Genomic DNA, 27,462 nt, shown 5'->3' on the forward strand with positions numbered 1-27,462 from the left:
ACATATGAGCAGATCTCGATCCAAGTGCATTGAATATTCAGGGAATTCGGAGTCGAGAGCAGCACCGATACATTTGCATTTGCATTTAGCAATCAACATGGAAATCAATCAACCGCAAAACGGAAGGGGTCATGATCCCGTAGCCAAGGCTTCTGTCCCTCGTTCTTGGCCAGCGCCGGCTGCTCAAGTATTTACCAATAACACAAAACCGTAACTAATAATTGTTGGGCCAAGGAGTGGTTCGGCCAGAAATCGGAGACCGGACACCGCACACCGGAGACCGGAGACCAGAGAAGCACCCGGCGCCCACTCGCCCACAACCAATTACGGGAAATTTACGCAAAGCGCCATTGATCCGTAGACTCCGGCCCGGCGACGTCATTAATAAACATGAGTTGGTCATCAGCCGGAGAAGAGGGGGGTGCCCTGGTCAGGGATAAATGGGCGTGGGGCTGAAGATGGAGATGGATGCCAAATCGAAGCTCCACGGCGGCTCTTTTGATAGATGACTGCATCTTCGGTCGCTCGGACACAACTGCTCCTCGGCGGCTGTTGCTGCTCATTACCATTGCTGATTGGCCGAGACCCGGGATCCACTATATAGTGTATATACAAGATACAAGATACAAGATACACCGCTCACCTGTGCGTGTGTGGTCCCTCTGAAGGGGCTTTGTTTTTTGCTGCTCGTCTGGCGAGCATAACAAATTATCTGGTTGCTGGTTGCTGTGAGCCGTCAACTTGTTTTCAGCATTTGGAAGGCGGCAACAATATATATTATATGGCCCAGCATACAGATAACAGCACACACTCAAAAATAATCATAAATCGCTTTTTTACCCCAGCTTTAGCTTGTAATTATGGTGAATACTTAGCAGAATTGGATTTGGATACGTATGTCTTTAAAACCGCTACCATTTTATCTATCTGTACCCGTATCTGTGTCTGTGTATCTGTATCCATAGATATGTTGTTGAGTACACACATTTTGCGATACGTAAATACCGACAAGTGACTGCCATATTTCATTTGACCGTGGGCACGTTGAAACGCTTTTCGAATCGCTCTGCAGCGAGCGAATAAAAAATTACTTCGAACCACTTTGGTCCCCTTTTGGCCAAGTTGCCGAGCCGGCTCTGCTCTGTATTTAAATTGATAATGCTGAGGCCCAGACCGTTTAAATGGTCGTATAAATCGTTTTGAAATGTGCGTTGAAAACTGGCCCATGGATCGGGATGCCCGAACCCTCCATCCAACCCTCCTCCAATAAGCCCATGGGTGTGTAGTGCATGATAAATGTGCGACAGTCAACATTTTGGAGGTCAAGTGGTGTCTGCCCAGAAAATGATATGTACACTGAATCGATTGGGAAATGCACGCAGCTTCGGATATTTATATACTACAGAATTTACTTCAAGTTAAGCTACCAATTTCATTCAACCCGAATGAGTTTAGTTGGGTGAAGTTTTACAATTGACAAAAATCGAATTATATTTCTTTATGAGTAGAGCAATGTTGTTAGCACTAATCCATGCTTTTAACCAGTAGTAATCCATGAAAATCGCATAAAATTTGGAATATAATTTCCAAAGCGTGGCCCACTTTTACCTTCTAGCTGCAAACTGTCTTGCGTTCGAACAAGTTAATACCTCGTCCCGACCGCCCACTTTTGTGGTGCGGAAAAACTCGGGCCGAAAACCTGATATGAATGGGTATTAGATGTTGTGTTGCCAGAAACAGTGGCCAGCACAATAAATTGAACGCGAAACTACGGCAATGCATGTAATTTGGCCCGAGCTCGGAGGCGATTCCACAGCACCATAAAATCAGCATTTTAAGTGCCGGTAGCAGAAAGTTTCGATGGTAATCAAAAGTAAATACGACACTTAGCCACAGCTGCTGGCTGGAAATTAAAGTGCAGCTGTAGGAAAGGAGTGCGCAAAAAAGATACTTGTGGCGCTTGGGAAAACTATATTAAATGATGATCGATCGGAATTTAATTAGCTCCAAATGAATTAATTTGCAAACGGAGATACAGGCACATATTTTGCACATGGGAGAGCAGCAAATCGGAGGGTTTTTTCACGTAACTGTCATAGGAACAGTCGGATAATTAATTACAAATAGTGTAGAAGAAATCACAGTTTCGTTGTTTTTAAGCACAATATGTTCTGATTTGGTACACACCAGTTTTTTTGACAATATGTAGTTTCCTTTTAATTTTAAAAGAATTTAAAGTCTCCTAGTTTTAGAGCATTAATTGTTTTTCACTACATTTTTTATTTAGCAAATTCGAAAATCTGCAAGGGTATATTAGCTTCGGCTTGCCGGATCAAGCCTGCTTCTTGTTTTGTTTAATTTGGCGAATAATAGGGTTGTCACTTGGGCAGCCAGTTTTCACAGCTCATTCAGTCCAGAGTTGTACGGTCAGCTACTTTTTAATTGCATTCATAAGATACTCCCGCTCGTCGTCCCCAATTGAAAGCCAATTAAAATACGTGCGTAATTTGTTTACACAGTTCTTGAATCCCCTTCTCAGCTTCAGCTTACTTTCAGCTTCAACAGGCCGTGGCCAAAAGTTCTGTTTGCCCAGTATGATGGGATGGGATGGGATGGGATGGAGTGGATCGGATGAGGGGGCGGTAGAAACCTGGTCATAAAGCACGCCCTGTTGCTTTTGTTGTTTATGAGCGCCAGCAGATACGCGTCATTAAGCGCGTTTCTGGCGCGTTTTGCTCGCTATTTCCTCGCTGTTTCGGCCGCCCAGAAACTTTTCCCACTGCCTTTGTGTGCACGGTACTCAAACATTCGCCATTCCGCTGGAGTGGCGGCGGCTGAATACCCTGCAATGCGATCGCAGAATGCCACTTAGCCAAAATCAACATTCCAGATAGCTGAGTTCCTCAAAACAGCGAAGTGGTTGAGGCTCGCCAGACAGGTTTGATCCCCCGGAAAATGCTTGCATAACTGAGTTTGCAGCCAGATTTTCCATTTTCGCACTCCGGCTGCAGCTGAAAGTGTATCCCTTTTGTTTGTCAGCAATTTTCAGGGCTTAGCCCCGCACATATAGCACATATAGCACATATCAGGACCTTTGGCCCCCCGAGGATCCTTTCGCCCTGCATTGAACTGTAAAATTGTGTAATTTTCAATTTCATAAAGTTTCGCGGTGTTTTCCTTTGTTTGCTTGTTTTGCCCGCCCGGCCAAAGAGGGAACTTTGAATTATGATTATCGCACACACGCGTAACTGCAGCGGACAGAGGGAAGAAGCAGCACGAGCGGCCGGGCAGCGCACTCAAGTGCAGTTAATTAAATTTTGTGCAATTTATTCTGCTCAGAACTTTTCCAGCAGCAACAATTGGAGTTCCTCCGCCGCACAGTGACCAGAAACCTGGAACAATATATTTTCTTTTTTTTGATTCATCAAATTGGTTATCTATCTATTATCATAAAGTGATTTTTCCTATCAAACACACATATTTTCTGTAGATCTGGGTTCTATCTATCTATTATCATAAAGTTCTTTTTCCTTATCAAACACACATATTTTCTGTAGATCTGGGTTTCTCAGATGGTATTTATAAGGTAGAGTTACTAAAAAATTGAGTTTCAAACACACATATTTTCTGTAGATCTAAGTTTCTCAGATGGTTGAGTTATTAAGAATTCAATATATTTGGCTACGTATTTGAGTTTTGTAGCTTCCAGTTTGAGTTCCGTGACTTTGTTTGTCTCATTAGAAAAGAGATATGCTGTATCTAAGCTGTATAGAACGCTTGTGCATAGAATAGTGAATAATTAACTGATTTGATCAGTTGCAACCAGGCTGAAAACTTTGAACAATGGTTTTCGGACTGCGCACCACTGTGCGCAGAGCTTTGTTTACTTTTCACTTTGCAGTTCTGCATTTCGCCGTCAAAGTTTCGCAAAATAGTTTCCTCCCAGGGAGATGTTTTCCCGGGTCTCGCCACCTTTGTTTATTCGGCCAAATATAACATGCTCAAAGCCACCAAGCATTTGCCAGGCCGTCGCCTTTGAGTTGGCATACTTTTTCCACTTCCCTGGCAATCATCCGTCCTCCGGAGACTGGAAATGCTGGCGAGTGGTCCATTGTTATAATGGATATGCTGGAGTCCAAATCGGGATCATCCATCAATTACGGAAAGCACTCAGTGCCACAGTTTCTGCATTTCTACAGTTGTACAAGCTTGTATCTTTTTCAATAATTAAAAATAATTTATTTATGTTAATATTGAGTGATGTTCAAAGTAGTGGAAGTTGAATGATTGCAACATTTCCAGCCAAGTCTGGCCGTCTGTGCATAATTAAGCTATTGCGTTTTCACTAAATGAGTTTTCAGAACTGCAGAAAGAACGGGTTAAACGGAAAAACAGAAAAACGATGCTTTGGCAGCATTGAACACATAAATATTGTTTATGTAAGTAAACATTACGAGGGCAATGCGAGTGAAGCGGATGAATATTTGTTGACTTCAAGCGCTGCGATGCTGAAACAAATTTGTTTATCAATAATTATCAATCGTTTTCCTATTGCCGAATAATAGAGTTTTCAGTCAAAAGTGCGCTGTATGAAGTTTATTTGCGTATCAATCATCCTAAGCGGTTTCTATTTTAAATTACGTTTGCGTAATATTTATAAATATTTAAAGTATTTAGTCAGCTGCCGAGTGCCTTGAATACTGTAGGGTATATTGTATTTTCAACCCACTAACCTTTCCAAAACTATCTGAGCAGCCCTCGTTGTCTTGAGCTATTCCGTGGACTCGAGAAGAAACTACGAAAAGGGTCACTGCGAGCATGGGTATCCATATCCATATCCATATCTGCAGATGGCGCGTTTGACCGCCTCCAAAGCAGCTTTCTCGGTGGGAGTGGATGAGTGGACGAGTGGGTATGGGAATGGGAATGGGCCTAACCCTTGTCTGGAGCGCTGGGGCGGTGCTCAGCTTTGACTTATGGTGCTTAAGCACTGACTGATTGCATCTAATTATTCACAGAATGATAATATTCTCGATATTTTGTGGAAGCAGCAACAACTGGCACAGAGCCGAGGGGATGATGATGATGTCTGCGATGTCTCAACGACCTATTCATGACCCCATCGCGGTCCCTTGGAGGCCGGGGCCCCATCATTCTTTGAGCGGTGATGATAATTGCGCTTTTCATTCCCTCTCACAGATTGATGGCGAGTGAAAATTGAGTTGCTGAAATGATAGGAGCACAGTATCGCGTCCAATTTTCCGAGCTTTGTCCGCGGCATTCAGCAATTAATTTACGCATAGGGAAAGGTCTCTTGATTTGTTTTCCAATTACGGCATTCCGCAGCATTGTCTTCCTTGATTGAATATCTCGTTCTTTAATTAGTTGTGATTTCTCATCTCATCTTTTCCTTACCTCACTTGACCAGATCTCGTTTCTCTTCACAGGAACCTGCAAGCAGGCCTTGGGCATGGAATCTGGCGCCATCGCCGACTTTCAAATAACGGCCAGTTCGGCCCATGACATGGGAAATGTGGGACCCCAGCATGCCAGGTAAGCTCCTCCATCCTCAATCGACCGGGCCAGCTTGCCCATGCCGAACTTAAAACACTGGCCCCTATATCATGGCACACACGTGTCCCTGATGCTGACTGAAAATGATAAACATGCATTAAATTTGAATCATAATATGACGAATACGAGTGTGCCTGTGTGTGTGGGTTTGTATAGTACGCACACGTATACATACACGCACATACTTGTATAAGACATTCCTCTCATTTCCTGCGTGTACATGAACATTATTATTATGAATTATTTAATGGCGTGTTTAAATGCCTTTATGTCGTTTGTGACAAAAGGAAAAAACAACAGAAACACCAAACACACAATGACATAAATTAAAATACAGCAGCAGCAACAACAAGTCGAACAGAAACATGTGCAGAAAATTTACATCCACATCGAGAATAATGATACAACTTATGGCCACATTATATTTCGCTGACATTTATTTGCTCGCTATAAAGAGTGGGAAAGTGCGTTCCTGATTTATCTTTATCCGCTGAAGCTCGACAGAGGTAAGAATATCCTGGAAATTATTTAGAAAGTCAAGGGCTGACCACGGACACAGACGATCCCAGCCATCAAATTCATAATGCCGTGCTGTGCAATAAACTCTTCCACCATCTCTGTAAACATTTTTACGAGCACTAAAATCATCTTCAGAATGAGATACAAGACAAGGAACCGCGGAATATTGACAAAGTCGAACTCAACGAGGCAAACACAAACGAATCTCGGAAACAAAACAAGATATTAACAATAACTTTTTCGATTAATACTCGTATTTGGGGTAAAAAGTGTCTTAAAGACAACATTAAATTTTCCGTTTGTTTCCCGAAAAAGAGGTATATTCATAATTTTCTAAACTTCTAAATGTTTCTGGATGAATTCTCTAAAAATCTGCATTCAAATTTAAAAATTCATATTTTTAAAATTTTTTTTTTAATTTTATTTATGATATGTTGTAAAATTTCAAAAAAATTAAGAAATGTCCTAAGGCTGATTTTCTAAACTCCATAACTCAACTTATCCTCATCGGATTTTGAAGTGACTACCTACCTATCAATACTAGATCTGAAGCGTTTGGCTCTACATATAGTTATAGTGTCTAGGTATAATGAGACCTATTAGCTCCCGAGGCTTTAAAGTTCATACGGACGAACAGGATGGCATGGCCATAGGTACTTTATAGGACTAATGGGTCGGAAGCCCTTCGATCTGCTTGTTACATACATTTCAACGAATCTGGTATACACCATTCCTTTGGTCGTAATAGACAATATAACCTGTATATCTATACTTTGCGGCAGGGCCTTCAGACCTTTTTAGGATACAGCAATTTATAATAGCATAGCTTATACTATTTTATGTATGTGAAATCAAAAATTGGAACCGCAGAGTATGAGGCATCTCCAAACGACAGTTACAGACAGCGCAGCCATAAAATTTAAGCAAACGCTACAACTGATCCACGAGCAAACAAACAGTGTATGAGTGGAGTAACAGAAATATTGATTATAATGTCAATGTCGCCTGCGGGCACGGCGTGTGGGCGGTGGGAGGGGGAGGGGGAGGGGGAGTTGAGCGGGAAAAAGGAGACCTCGCATAAAAATAAAAGAAAAGCAATAAAATTATGCAAAGTCAACAGAAAAGCGGCCAGCGACAGGCAAACGACAGGCAGGCGACCACGGTGCCCTGGTACGTGTTGACTGCCCCGACCGCTCCCCCTTTATTTTCATTTTCCCAAGCCCCAGCAACCCAACCCGCAACCCCCAACCATTTCCCCGCCCCCCTACGGCCCTGTGCACATATGTATATGGAGGTATGTACTTTGTACAGGCATTGGGGGCAGCAGCTCCGGTGCGCAAAACAAATGTTTGGTAGTAAAAATGTCACACATGGCGTTTTGCATGTGGCGCCCTCTGCCGGGAAGAAATTGCCGTGCGATTGGAGTAACTACACCGGGAAAAAAGGATATCATTGCCAGATGCTTCAAAAAGAAAGTGCATGCTCCAGTAAAATGAATATCTGATTGGTATGGACAATTCTTTTAAGTTATTGGCTTAAAGAAATTAGTTGGGATGTTTTGGGGCCCCATTTTTTGCGGTGCATCAGCGTGTGCGTGCCCGAGCCTAATGATGCCCTCGACCGTCTTCGAGCTGGGTTTTTGGTTAACATGCGCCAAAGTCATATGAATTTTATTACAAATGGAAAAGGTGGCTCCACATGAGACACAAAACCAGCGAGAAAGGGTGACGGGTGAATGGTGAGGGGGCAGGAGTGCAGGGAAATTCACTTTCTTGTATGAAAAATGAAAAACTTTGTTTTCCACATTCAAGCGGCCAAAGTTGGTCTTTAAGTTCCGTTTCGACAAGATTTATATCGTGCATTTCGGCCACTTGGGAGAACCACAGGAGTCGATGAAACTTATTACCTTGGTAGCCTACATTTGAGCTCCAATTCGAGAAACAAAGGCGAAACTAAGCCTGAGTGCAAATTATGCCATCGCCGTTCTTTACGAGCCTCTCGTGACCGAAAACTCTTTGCCTAATTTAGCCTTACTTTCCCTCGCAAGCGGCAGTGTGCGCCTATATTTGCCGATATCTGCCACTATTTTTTCACTTTCATGGCTGGGAAATGACAATGTGCGGCACTCGCCGTGTTTGGGGATGCACGGAAAGGCCATGCGTGAATTTTGATGGATGTCTTTTCATGAAAATATGCGTCGCCCCTCCAGTGGACTCTCCCCCCTCACATTATCACGCATCAGCCACTTGCGTGTGTATGCACATGCATATGTATGTGCTCGGCATAAATTTTGGACATTATTTTTGACAGGCGATTCGACCCACAATTTCCGGCGCCTGAATGTAGGCTACACTTTAATACATTCTATCGCTCGAATATCCGTGGAACATGGAGAGCTCCTGCCACGAGCTCGGCACTGGATAATTGAAGCAATTTAAGGAAAGTGGACGGTGGGCCTACTTTAATACTTGGAAAATTAAGGGATTGTAAACGAAAAGCAATTGAAATCGCCGCTTTAAAAGTATCAATTTAAGCATCCGCATCAATGGCACGGATGCTTTGACATTATGTGCGGCGGTGGAGAAATTGAATAAAATGATATAAATAATTCAATAAGCAATTTATTTCTAATGAAATATGTAGCGCAGAGAAACTTTCTGCTCCTCGAGGCAGTGATTGAGAACGATGCTCAACGCACAGAAATGCCAAACCGTTATCAAAACTCGAGTTCGATGAGGCAAAAGGAGCAAACACAGGCCTTAAATCATAAAAATTGACTCATTTGTAACATAAAAAGCACATTAACACATTAAGGGATTCCAGACGTCGGTGGGACTTGGGACCCGGACTGGAAACGGGGGCTACTGGGGCTGATTGGATCTGCCGACAGCCGAGGCAAAACAATGTGGCAAAACATTCGATAAACTAATGGCGGGGAACGGAAAACCATCGCAGCACACCACACTCTGCCAAAATGCGGGGAGTGTAATGTCTTTTTCTGGTAAAGAAATCAATATTTGAATTCGGCATATTCAATTTTAGGACTTCCTTGTTACTGTCAATTTGTAAACAGTTGGTAATGGGCGATGTTTAATGCCGACTGGCACTTTGCAGCACTCTAAGCCTGGTGTTCATTAAAATAATTTGCCTTTATTTATTTTGGTGCAGGAACTAGGCTGGTTTTTAAATGCTATGCATTCTGGTAGTTAGATGGCAAAGTAATGGTGTTTCGACAGTACACGAATGAGAGTTGCCAGCCCAAATTGGATACACCTTTCAGCTCCCGTCCTTTGTGACGGCGCCCCACGCCCCCAAAACCACCGTCCTAATTGTCGCATTAGACGCTGCTTCTGGCTGTGTGCGAAAGTCAGTTATGTAGCTGGGCCGCAACAAATGGGTGTGCCACGCCCCCGAAAACACCCAGCCACCCACTTATCAAATTCACCTTCCATTGTTGCTCACTCGGCGGCGGTCGTCCTGTCGCTCACTTAGGCGCTTTTGTGGGGTTTCGCCTGTCAGTGGCATTGATTTTCGCTTTCGGCTCTCGGCGCAGCTTGCTTTTAGGCCCCATTCCCATTCCCATGCCCAATCCCAATCCCATTGCCAGCCCCATTCCCAATCCCAATTCCAATCCCCCAGCGCTCAGCTCCTGCGTGGACTAGGCACTGATTGCGATGTGCTGGCAGCCGGCTGCCAGAGCTGGCCACTGAAGCAATTGCTGTTAACGCGTTTTCCATTTTATTGCATTAATGTTTGATTTGGTTTTTCGCCCCATTCCCAGCAACACTGCTGCTTAATGTCCGCCCGATTGAATTGATTGCTGGTGTGCGTGCATCTGGGCGGAGTACACTAGGCTGTGTGCTAGAGAAGACAGCGTGCCAGTCACGAGTCCAATTAACCGATTCTCCATTGTGGATTCTTGGCATTCAAAATGCCCTTCTATGGAATTTATCGGCGATTGACGGCGGTTTTTCATAAAAATGTTTGCTTTTGACACGCTCATTTCAAGTAAAACAGTATGTAGCAAGTGAAAGGCAGCTTTTCCAATGCTATAAAGCGTGGATTCTCTTGATCAGCATTGGGCTTGGAAGTCAGTTCATTTTACTATTAATAATCACATTTGATTTCTTATTTTGACAGCACTACAATTGAACTGTCCATACTTAGCGCACTACTCATACAACTCGCAATGGCAATTTCCCACATTTTTCCGCCTTTGTCCATTAAAGCCGCTTTCCAATAAAAATGTGTGCCCCGCTGAACGAGTAAACGAAAGTTCGCCGGCACGGTTCCGCGTCTGCAGCTGTTTAAATAGGTATTTGTAAAGTAACCATTCGGACGCGGCACCCGAAAATCAAACAATTCTGTTGACCAAACAAAAATAGACAAGAAGCTGCAACTGTGTGGGAGCACCCCGCCCTCTCCGCCTTTCACCTGTCCGGACTCCGCCCACCGCGACGGATCACTTAGTTTCGCCTGGGATGTTGCAGTACATACTGCACACATTGGTGGAGTGAAATCTTCTGCCAACACATCCGAGGTCGCAGAGCTAGGAGCGCCTAGGCAGGGTAAACAGGCGTATTGAGTTGTCCAGCGGATCACCCGGAAGACTGGGAGTCGTGCTTACGCAGTCTGCAGCTTCTGTTTGCTTTTCAATTACCGGGGGCAAACACTGCATGGCTGTTTGCCTGGCTATTTGCCTTTAACCAGCCTCCTTTGAGGCTGCTGGTTACGCATGCGCAGCACAATTTGCTGGCTCAGAGATCGCTGGTTTCAGTGGTTTCACTGGTTTCTCTGGTCGCCAATTAAGTTTGTTCGGAGGTGGACCAGGAACACATCTTTGCTGGAGTAACAATAATGGGTTGTACCCATCCATGCACTTCTGTTATGAGCAAAACGAAGCTTTGCAACAGATTCTATAGATTAAAAGATACAAATATTCTGCTTACATCATTATTACGGGATCATTCAAACGACTAATGAGCCTTTTGAGCTTAGAAACATCGAGTTAGGCAGAGCTCTTAGCCGCAACACAAAGTTCTAACACCTTTTATTGAGATCGCTCTACAGGCCAAAAAACAAAGCATGCTTTTGAAGCAGTGCAGTTACGTGTGAGTAATTGAATTATCTATGGCTAAACTGTGCCATCAGCAGAAGAGTGGCTGTGCTGCGACAACAATCCGTTCTCGAAAAGTCCTTTAGTGCGGCACTGTGTGCATAGACAATTAAATGCAGTCAGGCGCATTTAAGGCAAATGTCATAACCGCACGGGCGACAATGACCAAAGGAAGCCATTTGAAGGATGGGACTGTGGGCTGTGTAATGAGCCACTTTGGTAGTTGACCGGAGGAGGCTGCAGCCTCCCACAGCCTGCCACAGAAGAAAGCTGAAGAAAGTGGGAGGCGGCTTTGTCACAGCTATTGCGACCGACAATAATGGCTTAGGAAAGCGGCAGGAAAACAAGGCAGAACCGCAAGAGCATCAGCCAAAGCTGACTTGCAATGCTGGAAAACAGCTGCCAAAAAGCCGGCCAAGTAAATGGGCAGAAAATGGGAAATGACATGCAGAGGACAACTCTTCTTCGCCGCCGAAGGAAAATGCAACGGGAAAGGCAAAAGAAAATGCGAGGAAAAGCACACAATAACAAATGCAAGTCGGTAACGCTTTCGGAGTCGGCAGACAACACTTCAAAAGTGGTGAGGTGGTCGTGGAAAAGTGGAAAGTGGTAGAATCCAAGGACTGGGTGGGCATGGTGGGAGTTTTGCATTTTGTGTGCCATTGTGTCAAGTGGAAATTGCAGGGCGAAAGCTTAGGAAAAGCGAGGGAAAAAATGGCAAACACGCAGAGCTACCACGGCTACCACGGAAAAGATGACAATATAGCCTCAGGCTCCGGGGCAACAACAAGGAGCACAAAAGGAGATGTCGGCTTAAAGTTCAATGGAAAATATGAAAAGTAAAATGGCGACAGTGGCTTCCGTGGAAACGGGAAGAGCGGGAGAGACCGGGAAACCCGGGAAAGCCAGGGGGCCGGGCCGAAGGATGCTTGGGTCGACGAGCAGTCGGCCATTAGCGTTTTATGGCCAAAAAGAAAATCGATACACTCGCCCACACAAACACACACAAACACACTCACACAGGCAAACGACAATATGTTTGCTGCTCTTGTAGTTGGCCTCCATTTCGTTTGCAATTTGTGACGTGCAAGGGTTGAGGACACCTTCCACACGCCCCCGCGGCCCCACAGCCCCGCAGCCCCCTTTGTTTTCACTTCAATCATAAAAGCATAACACAAAGCCATTATTCTCTGCAAGAGGGAAGACATACACCTACATATATGCGCTGCCTTCCATCCTTCTAATGTGGGTTACGGCTGGGGGGGGCAGGGGGAGCGGGGAGGTTGAGCGAGAATAACATGCATTGAATCACTAAAATGCCGTAGTGTATGAAAGTACATTTAATTAACTAACTAAATATAAACACAGGAAAATCCATCAAAAATGCTAAGCACAAAATCAGGCCGAGACACATTTTGAAATGTTTGCTTTTCTTTTCCAGCTACGCAATCCTTAAGCTCTGCGAACGATTATCTTCCTGGCAGGTCAAGGATAAATTCCTTTTGCACTAAAGTATTACAAGGACCTAACATTATGGAAGGGTTTTATAAGTTTTAGACAGTTAGAAGGGTATAACCATAATTGTATGATTTCCTGTGCCACTTATGAAATTAATCCGCATTGCTAGTCCTTGAACAAAAGCATTTCTTATTACTGAATGTTTAGCATAAATGGGGAAAGTATATTTTTATTAGGCAGTACTTATCTAAGCCAAACCATTCCTGCGTTTCGTCTCCAGACCGTACATTGAATTTATTTCTTTCGGCTGCCCGGGTTCATTTGCTTCTTTGTTGTCCCGCCTAAGGACTTCTAATAAATCTGAGATTTGTGGAATTTATGCAGGAGAGGACTTAAAGTTTGCGCCTAGAAGCGGGCTAAGGTTTCCAGCGAAAAGCAAAGCAGATTTCCAGCAGCTGGGGCTCTCAAAAGTTCTCCCGGTATCCCCTTGGCAACATAACTTTTGCTTTGAGTACCAAACATAAGCTGCTTAAATTTTGTTTTTCCACCGGAAAAACCTATCCAACATATGCGCCCCATCAAAGCCCATTTCGTAGTCGCCAACAAGGGAAGGGTTGCTTCAAATTTCGGGTTGCAGAGTTCAGTGGCACCCATGTAGATATGTATGCATGTCTAGTTCATTGTGTCCTTCACTTCACCTGGGGGGGCGGGGTGAAAAGCTGGGTGAAAAACTGAGCCGAGCTTGTAAAATATTTGCGTTTTCAATATGCCTCAACAAGTGTGTAAGATGCTTACGGGGTGCGGTTGTCTCCCTATTTACTTTTCATTTAATTTCCAATTCCTTCGTTCGGCGCTTTTAATGGCACTTCATGCAATTAAAATGCCAAGTCAACAATTCTTTCAGCGAGCAGCTCGTAAGCTACTAAAAATTATTTTTTACGATTGTCATAAAGACGACTCTCTCGCCCAACTTTCTCCACCGCCCAAAACCCCAAACCCCCAAAACCCCAAACCCCCAAAAACCCTTGCCAAAACAATGACGCCTCGTCTAGCGACTGGCAGCGAAAACATCCGAGCATCGTCGAGTTTTTAATTAAAATTTTTTCTCCTTTCTTCTCTGCTCAGTTGGTAAAATATTTTGGTAAGCTCGAAGTGTTGAGGCAGTCAAAGAACTGAGGGGCAATCCTTTAACAAATTAATTTTTAGCCTCAAATGAGCGCCAGCTGCCTTTAATGGCTTGTTTCCACCTACTTACAAGTAAGTGGGAAAGGGGAAGCCTAGTCGCCTAGCCAGCTGGAAAACTCAGGGGAAAGGCTCTAAGTTCAGTTTTTATGACAGCCTTTGAGATTAATTAATAAATTGAATTGAGGTGAATGTCGCTTTTTCCAATTTGCGGCTCTCTTTCAATCAAGTTCTATCAATCCCAAATAGTTGTACACGTAATTGCTTTGTAATTTTGCAACCATATAGAATTATATCAGAATTATGTGACCTGACAGGCAGTTTTTAAAGAATTTCACTTGAAATTCCTCCTGTTTTGCGGCTATAACCTGTAGTTTGCACACATGTAGAGGAGCTCAAGTCTGTTTTATTTTGAACTGACAACATTTTCGCAATACTTACGTTCGGCACTCTGCCAGGAAAAATAGCTTTGTAGTTATAAATATTTTGCAGGGAGAATTTAACCAATGTACTGCTTGTTTATTTCATTTCAATTACTTTCCTAGGTAAGAGGAATGCTTATTACTATGATACAGCATTATTTGGAATTGTAAATACTTAAGCTAACGCAATAGCATTTTCCATGGAAAATTCCGCGCAACAAAACCAAGCAGTACTGGATACCCAATTTGACCCACTTAACATACAGTATTTAACTCCTCGAGGATTAGGAGTAACGAGCCGGGCTCTTTCACTACCCGACTAGTTTCCAGTTACTCGTAATTGTATCTGTGTATCTTCATCTCCGGATGTGTTGCGAGTACATGGCTCGGTCTAGTTGCTGGCTGTGGCACATAAGGTGGCAGCAGACCCAGTTAGCGGCCGTGTGTAAATGCAACTTCTGCCACTTAGTCGGTTTGAGGGGAGGAGCCAGGTGCTCCGGGGGCACTAACGTCGTGTGCTGCAGTTATGCGATAGCCGCCGACCTTTTATGGCATTTTTTAGTGGCTCCTGCCTAAATAAAACCTGCTCCAGATGTTGCTGCTCGGGTTCAGGGTTTCCCTCAACGGGCTTTTCCTCTGCTGACTTGACCATAACGCGCCGTGTATCCTGAGCTACGCTTGCAAAGTATGCAACAATTTTCCGTAAAGCGAAACCACAGCACCGGCAGGTTGGTGAAAAACAAGCTTTCGCACGGCATTTTCCGGACTCGTTTCTCCGTCTTCTCGGGAATAGTTTTCGGGTATTAAATAATGTGACGCAATAAATGAGTGGAGCTGTCGGCCTCGTTAGTGCTCCCCGAAACGAAGCTAATAAAAGGATCTCCTTACCCGGAATGCAATGTTAGCCGGCATTTTTAGCTGCATAACAAGCACTAGATACACTGAGCGAAAGGAGCGACCTGTATTTCCTTACTATTAATTATCCGACAGCGAACATTTTTAGTCAGAAACTTTCCAAATTTGCACGAACTATCCTAACTGTGTTCAGATTTGTTCATTTTTGTTATACTTGTTTATTTTCGGCTGTGCAAACTTCAATTCTGGGTCACGAATTCGAGCCTTGCATTATATTAGCGAGACTTTCAGGAGCTCAGAACTTCAAGACATCATTTGGCCAATTTATAAATGCGCATTGGGAAAATGTTTCCGTTTGGAATTTTCAGTTCTTATTTCCAGCCCCACAGCTTCGTTGTCATGAAAATTATGCTGAAATGCAATCCCAGGTGACCCATATGTTAACGGGAATAAGCAACGAAAGTAACGCGGAGTAAAAATCGGTCTATACAGCCTCATTACATACCCTGCAATTTAGGAGCTCTCCAATAATTATGTGATATATACCCGCAAATATAAAAGAAAAATATTCTTTTGCCATAATTTCTGCCATATCTTGGTTTATAGAGTATTATACCATTATTGTACGGTTACATTGGCTCTTGCATCGAATGTGTGCGGTGTGCGAAAGTAATTCAGTGGCAAAAGTCATGTCTGCCCGCCTTCACCTTATTGCATGGCACAGTTCCCAGGACACTCTCCGTGGGATTTATGACTACCAAATTGATATTAATGCTGGAAAACACGTCGTGTGCTCCGCTCCTTCTGCAAATATGTGGAGTTGGTGAGCAGGGGGGTTACCTTGGGCAGGATTGGGAATGGTTCGCAGTGCCACCTGGGCAGCGTTGAATTTTTGGATTTTTTACGTGGAGGGGAGATCCTCTCGGGGTTTTCGCTACGAATTGGTGTGTCCTATGGTGTCCTGACTTGGGGCGCTGTAAGCCGCGATTAACGTAAATAGCGTATAAAGAGCGGCCAGCAGTGGCTGAAAGAACCAAGTGAGCCAAGTGACAAAAAATGCAAGCTGAATGTAGTCCAGCTGCTCCGAGTGGACCAAATGTAGGTCATGAAAGGAATGGAGTTTGTATATAGTATATATCCACAATGTATATGTCTGCAGGTTCGTGGATAAAAGCTGCCTCACTTGCAGAGCACAGACATTGAACACATACATATCTCGAAAGATCATCAATGAAGAAGTTGGGTATAACCATTAAATAAAATATATTTTTATTTGTCCATGGCAACGAAATGGTTTTAATTAAATGAGTTCCACTGATCTAGTTTCACAGCCTCTTACTTATAATACTCCCATATCATTTCAGACTTAAAATAGACAACAACGGAGGAGCTTGGTGCCCGAAGCACATGGTGTCCCGTGGTCTAACGGAGTACCTGCAGGTCGACCTGCTAGGTGTCCACCTGGTCAGCGCCATACGAACCCAGGGCCGCTTCGGCAAAGGTCAGGGTCAGGAGTACACTGAAGCCTATGTGGTTGAGTACTGGAGGCCGGGTCTCAAGAAATGGATTCGATGGAGGGGCCTCCAAGGCAAAGAGGTAAATATCAAAGGCAGTAAATCAGGCTTTGGTGTCTGGAAAGGGGAAGTCATAATATCTCACAGTTCAGTTTACCCCAAAATCACTTATTATTTGGCGAAGCACTCATAGGAACATGGGATACACCATTAAACAAATCGGATCTCTGTGAGAAGAAGTCTGTTGCCGATACTCTATGCTCGGCCCATTCACACATTAATCATGAGCAGGCCAGGCCAAGCAGATAACCATCTGAACCATCTGGGGACTTGGGCTCGAACGGATAGTGTGCAGAAGATATTGGATCCTTAAGCGAATCAATTTACGTGCGAATTACTGGCAAGTGGAGGAGTTGAGAAAACTGCGTAGGTGTCTGGAACCCGTTCCATCGATTTGCTGGCTGCCAGCGATGTGAAATCAATTTTGGCGCTTTTGTTTTTATTTCGCCTGCTCATGATGGTATTTTGGCGATCAGGTTGCCGCCTACACACCACACCACACCACTCCACATGCCAACCACCCATTTGTAATGCCTGCCCCAATTCCTCTCGTTCCAGGTGCTGCCCGGCAACATAAACACCTACAGCGAGGTGGAGAACGTGCTCCAGCCCAGCGTCTTCGCCTCCAAGGTGCGACTCTATCCCTACAGCCAGTACGATCGCACCGTCTGCCTGCGCGCCGAGATCGTCGGCTGTGCCTGGGAAGGTAGGTGCCCATTCGCTCGCCAAGAGTTGTGCCCCACTCCCACTCCCACTCCCACTCCATAGGAACCTGGGACCCCTGACCCCCATATCACCCCAGTCGATCTCGCTCGTGGCCCAAGGCCCGCAAAGAAAACGTATTTTTAGCTGCAATGTAATGAAAGTCGGACAGAAAATAAATTATTACGAGTTCGAAATCTTAAGAGTGCTAGTTGAAAACTTAAGTTTCGGTCATTCGAAAGTACGCTTTCCATTCGTCACTTTCAATGAACTTCAGCTAAAAGTATTTCAATATCCTAGCAATAATAATAGAGTAATAACAATTTATCCGTTGCAGAGGGAATTGTGTCGTACAGCATTCCCAAGGGCATGCAGAGGGGCATGGACATCGATCTGTCGGACAAAACCTACGATGGATACGAGGAGGGAGATCATTACGTGAACGGTTTGGGCCAACTCGTTGATGGTCAGCGGGGCAAGGACAACTTCCGAGCCGATATTAATGGCCTCGGCAAAGGTAGGACAGGCAAAGCATTCTAAAGTGAAATTCTTGTAGAAATTTTCAACACTTTTGCAGGTTACGAATGGATTGGCTGGCGAAACGACACTTTGCTCGGGCGGCCAGTGGAAATCATATTCGAGTTTGAGACAGTTCGCAATTTCAGTGCTGTCATCATACACACCAACAACATGTTTTCCAAAGATGTTCAGGTAAATGAGTAGCTCGTAAATGTTAGCCTTTCTCTTAAATCCTTAAATTTTATGCGTTTGATACCAGAGAAAAGTGGTATCAACGTTTAGATATTTATAAGATAATCTTACTCGCGCTACTTAATTTTTATTTCACTTTGTTAACTAGTGCTATGTGCTTAATCACCACATCTACAAATTTCCACTGAGCAAATCGTAAAAAGCAAAAACCTGGGGGATCCACAAATGGGGGTCCCTCGCCAGACAAACTGGCGGCGAAATGAGCAAATAAGAGCTAAGCATTCCCAGCCACTTCCACCCAAAGCAATAATAATAAAAAATCGAAAAAACGCTCTTTATAAACAAAGCGAAGACGCAATCGAACCTAAACAAACTAAAATTGATATGGGGAGCTCTTGGGGTTCGACTCGGCGTACTTATAAGTAGGGTATGAAGGGGGTCCGGACTCCAGTTCACCCATTATCAAGTCAGTTTCTTACTCACTGCAGTCTTTATCGAAAGTAAACAAGCATCGTGAGTGCTTATATATAAATGAAAGTGTAGATATATCTGTATCTGAACACTGCAGCTATGTAAACAAATTGCTGTGCCACAAAACTGAGTGTACACTGTTTACTTCGAACACTCCCACCTTGTTAAAAGACCGCAGTAAATATTTCAATCTTTCGAAAATAACTTTTAAAGAACACATTTTAATAGCAACTATATTGCTATATTTATTTAATTTAGATTGCCACGTCTCCAGACCCATTTAATATAGGCAATGTATTTGTTACCCATTTTGATGGACTGAGAGCTGCTCATTAGTAATGCTGAGGGCGAAGTCAAGCACACAGACATCAAACATCAAAGAGAATGGGAAAGAAGTCCTCAATCTTGGCCAGACCACTGACCACGATGTGCGGTTGGGCTGGCTTCTCTTTTGATCCAACAGGTGGCGTGTGGGGGCCACACGCGAGTCATAATTAAAACGCACTCAGTGTAATTCTGAGGCTTATCAATGCGTCATAAACGGCATTCCCACTATTTACGGCACGACCGCAAAGTGGCCAGCGTTGATCTGCTGAGAAGCTCTCTTCGTAATTTCAGGACTAATGGGTCATTTGATAACGAAGCCTGGTCCCACCAATGATAATGGTAATGAAAAGTCGTAAAAATGAAAATCATAACAGTCGACGACATAGTGGCTCTGTAAATTACGGGGCAGCGAAAACCAGAATTTAGCTCCTAATGGGGTCTTGAGTGCCTCCATGCCTCCATGCCCCCATGCTTCCATGCCTCCAGGTGAATCTAGAAGTTCCCTCTGCGCCCCGAGTGGCGGCATCAAATCCGAGATTTGTGGTAATTGAAATTTTATATGCAGCTGTAAAGCGGTTGTAAAGTCTGCGGTTTATTAGATATCACAGCCGAATAATTAGACGAATTTTTCAAACTCTATACACCTTAGAAAATGTACAAGATAGCAAATGTTATTGTGATACAATTATCCTTCATCAACCTCGATCTTAATCAGATTACAAGGGTTTGATTACTTCAAAATTGAAGCAACTTAAAAACTTTTATTCGGATACCAATATAGTGGCTTTTGTTTACGGTACTCACATTTCATTACCAATTTTGTGAACAGTCACATTTCATTACCAATTTTGGCTCCAGCTCTACAACTCATTAGCCATTCGTAGCTGCAAACTACAACTCACACACAATATACATCCGGCTGTCCAAAAATAGGCGTTACTACCAGTCCAAACCATTTAAAACGCTTGGGTGTTTTTGTTTGATTATATTACAAGTCGCTTTCACAACTGACCAAAACGATTTTGTGGCTTCGCCCAAAATTGGCGGTAGTGAATAAAATTACACATACTAATTGTATACGGTTCACAGTTCTCACAATCGGAAGAAGGTGTGTGCACTAGCACCTGTCCATGTATTCGCTAGCTACGGCAGTTGAATGTTAATTCAGCGCCTTACATGAAGTTGTTAGATACAACTATGTATCTGAACTCTGCATAAGTTAGCTGCAAAGCCGCGAGCAAGAATTAATCGAATTCGTGCTGCTCCGAACGGTGTAACAATTCTTTGAAAGTAAATATGTCTAGCATACGCACTAAAAAGCGCGGAATGATCTATGAATTTGGCTATGTACAAGCTTATAGCTGTTTGCTCCTTGATCCTAACGGCGATCCGTCTCCTCATTCCAGGTGTTTGTCCACGCCAAAGTATTCTTCAGCATCGGCGGTCGCCACTTCTCTGGCGAGCCGGTGCAGTTCTCCTATATGCCCGACCTGGTTTTGGATCACGCACGCGACGTGACAATCAAGTTGCACCATCGCCTGGGGCGCTACCTGCAGTTGCATCTGTACTTCGCCGCCCGCTGGATGATGATAAGCGAGATAACGTTTATATCAGGTAAGCAAAGTATTTCAAACGGAAGGGTAAAGCCCACATATGACCAGATACTTTACTGCTCTTTCTATACTTCAAAGTATGTACATCCAGCTTCACTAACAGTATTACCTGTTACAAATTAAAGAGTGTGTGTGTCTGTGTGTGTTGCTTGGCATGCTGCATCCTTTGAGCTCCGTTGAAAGCATACGTAGTTAAGCCCTCAAAATGGCAAAAACAACACGGCACGTGAGGGCAACGGTGGCAAAGTCAAACATAAACTGCGGCAGCAACAAACACAGCTCGCATCCATTGAAAATTCCCACTGACACTAAAAATCGTTGCGCATTTAATTAAAAACGAGCTGGCAGACCCGATCAAGAAGGGCTCGACTCACGCTCAATGGCGCAAAATTTATTACCAGCCGGGCTGGGGAAGCTTACACCCATGCTCCTACGCTCGGATATGGAGCGAGGAGGATTTTTACTTGACTCACCCATGAGCACCAGTAGCCGGCAGCTTTGTTTTTCCTTGCCGTGTGCAATTGCGCATAGAGTGATACAAAGCGGCGGGCGGCGGGGGGTGGTAAGTAAGTTGATGCTGCTGCAACTCGACTGCCATTGTGACGTTGCAGCGGAAACGGAAGTGCTCACACACACACACACACACACACACGCGCGCAGGGAATCCGGCAGCATATGCTCCACTGGAAGCAGAACTAAGAGCCGAGCCGAACTGAAGCACTGGGATATTGTAAAAATTAAATGAGTTGCCTTCCTTTTGTGCATTTGAAATTTGCAACTCAATGAGCAGCCGAGCCGGATTCCCAGAAGCTTTCATCGCACTCGCCAGCCTCGGATTGCATTTCGTTTTAAAATGATTGCCAGTAAATATAAGCTGGCCTCCATGTGCAACTTCTCGGATCGATGTTTTCGATGGTGCCAACACATCTAGACCAAATTATGCAAAGTAACATTTTTAATGGTCAACCACTTCGCTTGGGCAACACACTTGCTTTGCACCGCAGCTCATTTATATTTGTCCGTACTAATTGAACACGCGATTGTGTCTTCAGCTTTTCAGATATAGATGCATTCGCGCGATAAAAAGTACATTAGTAGTTTCGCGATAAATTGAATTGTAGAGTATTCCCAGTGTGCCGTGTGGCACATGCCAAAGCCTTCTGTTTGTGTTTTTTGCCCATGGCGCTGGCTTAGTCCTCGTGAGAGATTTGTGTTTCGCTTTTACTTTTTGCATTTGTTTTATCCCCTAATGCCCCTCCTCGGCAGCGTAGTTAAGCTCTGCCGGAACACTTACCTAGATAAATCAATAACGTTGCAATATATTTTTGCAAATGGAGCACATGCTTTGTGTCTGCTCAACGGTCGTCCCGTCTTTTTCGCTTCATTTGCTGTTTGGGTGCAGCATACGGCTCAGTCATCCGATGGCTCATTCATTCAGCCACCCACTGGCTGAGTGAATGCATTCAAAGTCATTTCAATAACTCCGCTGCTCGCTCTTTAAGTCCTTGTGCAGCTTGTCCCGCTTAATCCTTTCTAATTGAAAATCGCTTTGGCTGGCGCTGTGTGTGTGGCTCTGTGTGGAAATGCTGTGGAAATTTGCTGCTCAATTTGGTTGATTCTTTTGGCCATAAGCTGGCCTTGACAGCACTCGAAATGCGAATTTGATTTGTAATTTCCTTAATGACAACCGAACTATAAGCTGAGAGTGATTCTGCATGGGAAACAGCGTATAGATGGATGTTCTTCGAAATTTAAAGTCATCTTAAAATGGACTCCTCGTACATATGTCGCGGCAAAGTTGTCTTTGCTAATCCAGCTAGCCCTTTTCGGCAGACATTTTAGGCAAAACCCTTCCATCGACGCTATTTGCATATTAAAATCAAACCCCGAAAAGCATACAAAAAACTTTTGTTGCCAAAGAAAATAAAAGGCGGCGAAGGCGGGAGAGAAACCGAAAGCACAAGCGAAAAATCAATGCCAAGAGCTGTTCAAATTAGCATATCCCCCGAGTTGCTAAATGTTTTTTGTTTTTTTCGACTTTCCAAATTTATACAAATTCGTCCGTTTTTGTTTTTAAATATCCAGCGAGCAGGGTTCAGCAAGCGCTCCAGGCGGAAATGCATCTGCACGATATGGAAAAGGATATAGAAAGAACAAAGTCAACAGACCGATGGGTAAACTTTTCTGACCATTGGTCTAGTCGGTATTGTTGTCGCTCATCGTTATTGACGACTGTCTGGGCTCTCGATGGATATATGTTTGGTCTGCGTCGGGGCAAAAGTCAACATCGAGTCCGCGGAGGAGCAAACAATCGCCGACGTACGCTCCGACGCCTTTAAGTAAACCTACAGCACGTCGTAATGCCCCGTTCTCACTTCCGCTTCTCGCGGATTTCGCCACCCACTTGTCATTCCTCGTCGGAGCGCTGATATGACGCGCGGCACTCGGCCATTTTTCATCATAATAATCGCTCTTCGTCGCTCCGTCTCCCAGACCCACATTTCGCCTAATTGCTCACAGGACCCATTAGTGGAGGCAGTTTATCACGGCGGACAGCATCCACGCCTCGTTCGGAGTAGGTGGACCTACTTTTTTCGAACCTCCTAACAGTCCTCCGCACTCCAAAAAGCATAACAAACATGGGTCCAAGGATACAGTTTCCCATACCCTTCAGGGAGAGCAATAAGCTTCGCCCTGACCATATTATTCACTCAATTAAAAGAGGAGAACTCATTTTTGAAAACTTTCTCTCCAACTTGCAGTTCCTGTGGTCGGCAATTTCACGGACGAGCTGCCGAATGGCGAGAAACAGCCGTCCACTTCTGAGTATCCGTTGCAGCGCGATGAAGTCGGACGAGCGATTAGCAGCGGAGGCGAACGAAGCCAGCACACGACTCAAGGTGGGTAGAGTATTACGAGTGTATATTAAAAAGTACCCCCGATTTGTTTCAATAAAGACAACACTTCGCTAATTGCGTCAAGGACTTTTTAATGTGCCTTTTACCAAGCTTAAAAGCGATGAAACCTGCCAAGCCACATAATTTCATTACTGTAAAAGGCGCGTTTCGTCACTACGCAGATATCATCCATCATGCGTTCTTCAACTTTTAGTTGCTCAATAATATCTTTAGTTACAAAACAATAAATACGAGTTGATTATTGCAGGTGACACTATTTTCCGAAAGTTAATGCAAAATCCCTTAAATCCCTCCACTAGTTATATCTCCGAAGCCCATTGACCACCAGGAACCAGAGACGAGCTTCGTCGGCGTCATAATCACAGTGCTGGGCACAATAATAATGCTGCTGGTGGCATTTATACTGCTGATAGTGGCTCGCAATAAGCACGCCAGGGGCAGGGAGAACGGATTGGATGCCTTCCAGCACAACTTCAGCCCGGACACACTTAACGGCAACGGTGTCCTGAAGGTAAGCGCCTAAGCGCCATCCTCGAGTTGCCATTAATGCATTCCGCCAAACTCGCCCGGTTATGTAACATGCAAAGTGCATAACAACCCTGATTCCCGCCGGCATACTCAGCTGGATCCTCGGACCATCCCGGATGCATGTCACCAGCTCCGGGGCCAGCAGGACAGCACAGAACCCAAAAAATAGATCGCACCGAGCACAAACGCCGGCCATATTCCAGAAATCATGATTAAAAACTGTAGTAACCGGGCAGCGGAATGCAAAAAGAGCCCCGGGCAACACATGCGTTTTTTTCACTACTACTATCTACTACCCCTTTTTTCCCCAGGTGGTCACAACAATGGATGACAATGAGTCGTCCATTGACAAGAACAGTCTGTACCATGAGCCCTTCAACGCGAACATGTACACCAGTGCGGCGAGTGCTTGCCCCATGAATGACCTGCAGCGTCAGCATGTATCACCCGACTACACAGGTGAGTCGGTCAGCGCACACTGCGAGAAAAGTTGGGTACGTGGGGTTGTGTGAGGAGAGCTTTCAAGTCTTCTGCGAACTTATTTGCCTAGCTTCATTCCCTGCATTCAGCAGAACCTTAAACGTGTAGTTAAAATTAAAATGTAGCATTATTTTTATTATTGTTATTTGAGAATGCGTCCCTTTTTGGGCGAATGCGATTTTTGGCACAGTAAAACGAAGAGCGTTAAACCATTAAAAGCTGTGTGCTGAGTGCTAGGAGATCCTGATGGCAGATGCACCTATGACAATGATGTGTGGCCTCTTGCCCCCAGCCATGAACTACTGGACTCCAGCGCCCAGCTCCCAGCTTCCAGCACTTGGCGGCACAGCTCTCCTCCCACTCCCACTGCCAATCCCAATCCGCCTGCCAATCCCACTCCCCTCTGAAGCGACTGGTACGCCGGGCTGTTGGTGTCGCTCCTGATGAGTTTGATGTTTTGCGTCCTGGCCGTGACAGGACATGCAGATGTTCCTGCGGCCCGATAGCAAATGGCAACTGGCGCGGGCAGCGAGGGGCAGGACCGAGAACGCAATGCTTAATTTAGCGGACAACATGGATCCGAAAGTTTGGTGGTGCGGAGTTCACAGCGATGTACCAAAGAAACTGGACGGGTATAAAAAACTGGTCGGCAGAGAGCGTTGTTGGCACCGCAGGACATAATTCTGAATTGCTGAGCCAGGCGGTTTTTTCTGAACATTTGCAGGGTATGCGTATGCAGGCTGAAAGGAGGTGCTCAAAACAAAAACAATAAAAGTTGTTTATAAATTATGCGGTATATCCAGCGCTAAACAAAGTTGATGCGTACCTTCTCCTGAAACTCCAGCTTGTAAATAATTTCTAAGTATAATCAATTTTACCATGACTTCTTTTACGACTACTGTGATTTACATTATTACACCACACATGCAAGGTTGTAGATGTAATCATGGCGAGAAATATAATGTCAAAGAATTCCTGTCTGTGCTCCCGCTTATCCCAGCAAAGTCGCCGAGTTTTCTACCAAGGGTATTAGCAGTTCATCCGGCTAGTGGCATGTTTTGTGTGCCCCTTTTTTGTGTGCGACATGTGCACGGTTTTAATTGCCACACGGACATAAAACTGCAGTTAGAAGTTACGACCTGTGATCCGTAAATTGTAATGAATTCTTATGCTCCTCTGTTGGGCCGCAGGGCAGGTTACACAATTTTTGTGGTATCCAGCTCGGAGTTCTGCCCTTATGTAAGATGCGCTTACCTTACCTGCTTCGCATGAGATCGACAACAACCTTGCAGTGCGGATTGTTTGAGGACATTCTCGTAGAGATTCCCTGCCAGGCGACCACATCGCCTGCGCATCCAACTCCCACTCATCATAAACGTTTACAGCACGCCTTTCATGCGCTCCAGTCATTTGCCAAAAGTTTCCTGACGTTGCCTCTGGGTGCATTTTATAACTGGGCAGCAAATATTTGTCATGGCTCCTCCATCCTCCGCCCGCCGCTCTCCACCTCGCAATCCCTCAGTCTGGGTCTGCCTGGTGGTGGTGGTACGAGTGTATTAATTTAATTTAGTTGAAATAAATTAAAAAGAAAAGGCTGAGTTGCTGGCTCGACTCGGCACAGTCTCGCGCGATTCCAAATTGAGTGCTTCAAACTTCAGGCCGGCTGCAAAAGTTCTTGAACGGGAACAGCTCAACTCGACTGGAGTCACTCAAATTAAACTATATTTTTGAAGTCAACTGGCAATTTGCACACGACCACAAGGACAGTGAAGCACAGACTTGATAAAAAAGGATTCCACGAACTTAATAACTTTGCATGCAAATAAGTATTGCAATAACACTGAGCAGAAAACGAGAAACGAAAGTCGTTTGAAAGCAGGTCGTCCATATTCAACCAGTCAGTCTGACACGCAGTCCCAAATTTACCTTCCGTCTGCAATGAATTTCGTGAATTCTTGTTTATGTTGATTTCATGAACCGAAAATAGTTGCAAAAAAGTTGAAAGGGATTTAAGAGCACACAGTTTCGTTTTGGAGATTACAACTCGTTTGGAGCTCAACAAATTTGTTTCATCTTCGCAGATCGAACGCTTTCAGATCATGTTTAATTATGCGCAAATAAACGACTTAGCATGGACCCTTTGCAATAAAAACCTATTTGAAAACCTATTTTAATGTTAAAAACAAAACGCTGATTTCATTTTAAAAGTCAAACGCATTTTTATTTCAGAAATGTCAATGGTAGTAGAGTATTTCAAATTTCAAAGCAGGACCCAACTTTAGTGCAACTTCAAAACTGGAGGGTCCTGATTGCTCGGCTACATAGACACCCATATACGTGCACACAATTGTAGATAACACTCACACACGTGCAGACATCCAGAGGACTTGCATGCGAAATTCGCTCGTTCGTCGAAAAGTTTTGTCATTAACGTTCGTTGAGTGCCTGCGACTGTCCTTGTGGCTCGGCTGTGGCCCAATCTGTCTCCCGTCTGCTGGCTGTTATGTTATTATGTCCTTCTAGCTTTTCTGGGCCACAACGAATGCCAAAGGACTCTAAGGCGAAGCAACAACAAAATTTAAAGTTACCCATTTGTGCTGAATGAACTGCTAAGTAAATCGTTTTGATAGATTTGTGCTAAAACCTTTCTAGGAACAATTTAATTTTCAAAGAATTCTAAAACCAATTCCAAGTTTTATAATATAAGTACTATTATTGAGTTATTACCAGGAGGAATTTTCCAGCTACAACTGATTTGGCAAAATCCTGGGAACCTTTTCTTTTAACGGTTATGATAGGATGATTTTCACCCAAAGAGCTTGCATTTATCCCACAGTAAAATCATGGGCGTCTAGTTGCAATTAATTTCATTTAGTTTTTAGCCACACGCCGTTTTTCCTATCCCTAAGGTTCAACCTCGCATCTGCCCAAATGCTCCTCTATTCCTCCGGCCATCCCTCTTCCCACATTCCTTTTTTCTTATGGCTAAATGGGAAAAGTTTTAAGTTGAAG

General features: G+C 44.3%; 1 protein-coding gene across 1 annotated transcript in view; it reads left to right on the forward strand.

Moving 5' to 3' along the window:
* LOC6542503 (discoidin domain-containing receptor 2) overlaps positions 1 to 27,462 on the forward strand; it is a 71,226-nt gene that overhangs the window by 20,509 nt on the left and 23,255 nt on the right. The window contains exons 3-11 of the mRNA XM_001969959.3: positions 5,448 to 5,553; positions 16,491 to 16,722; positions 17,259 to 17,406; positions 17,740 to 17,919; positions 17,980 to 18,113; positions 20,318 to 20,525; positions 23,287 to 23,424; positions 23,742 to 23,953; positions 24,282 to 24,429. Of these exons, the coding sequence (XP_001969995.3) occupies positions 5,448 to 5,553; positions 16,491 to 16,722; positions 17,259 to 17,406; positions 17,740 to 17,919; positions 17,980 to 18,113; positions 20,318 to 20,525; positions 23,287 to 23,424; positions 23,742 to 23,953; positions 24,282 to 24,429 (1,506 nt within the window). The remainder of the gene's footprint in view (positions 1 to 5,447; positions 5,554 to 16,490; positions 16,723 to 17,258; positions 17,407 to 17,739; positions 17,920 to 17,979; positions 18,114 to 20,317; positions 20,526 to 23,286; positions 23,425 to 23,741; positions 23,954 to 24,281; positions 24,430 to 27,462) is intronic.

Source organism: Drosophila erecta, unplaced genomic scaffold, assembly GCF_003286155.1.
Source record: "Drosophila erecta strain 14021-0224.00,06,07 unplaced genomic scaffold, DereRS2 tig00000055-arrow-pilon, whole genome shotgun sequence".
Taxonomy (NCBI): domain Eukaryota; kingdom Metazoa; phylum Arthropoda; class Insecta; order Diptera; family Drosophilidae; genus Drosophila; species Drosophila erecta.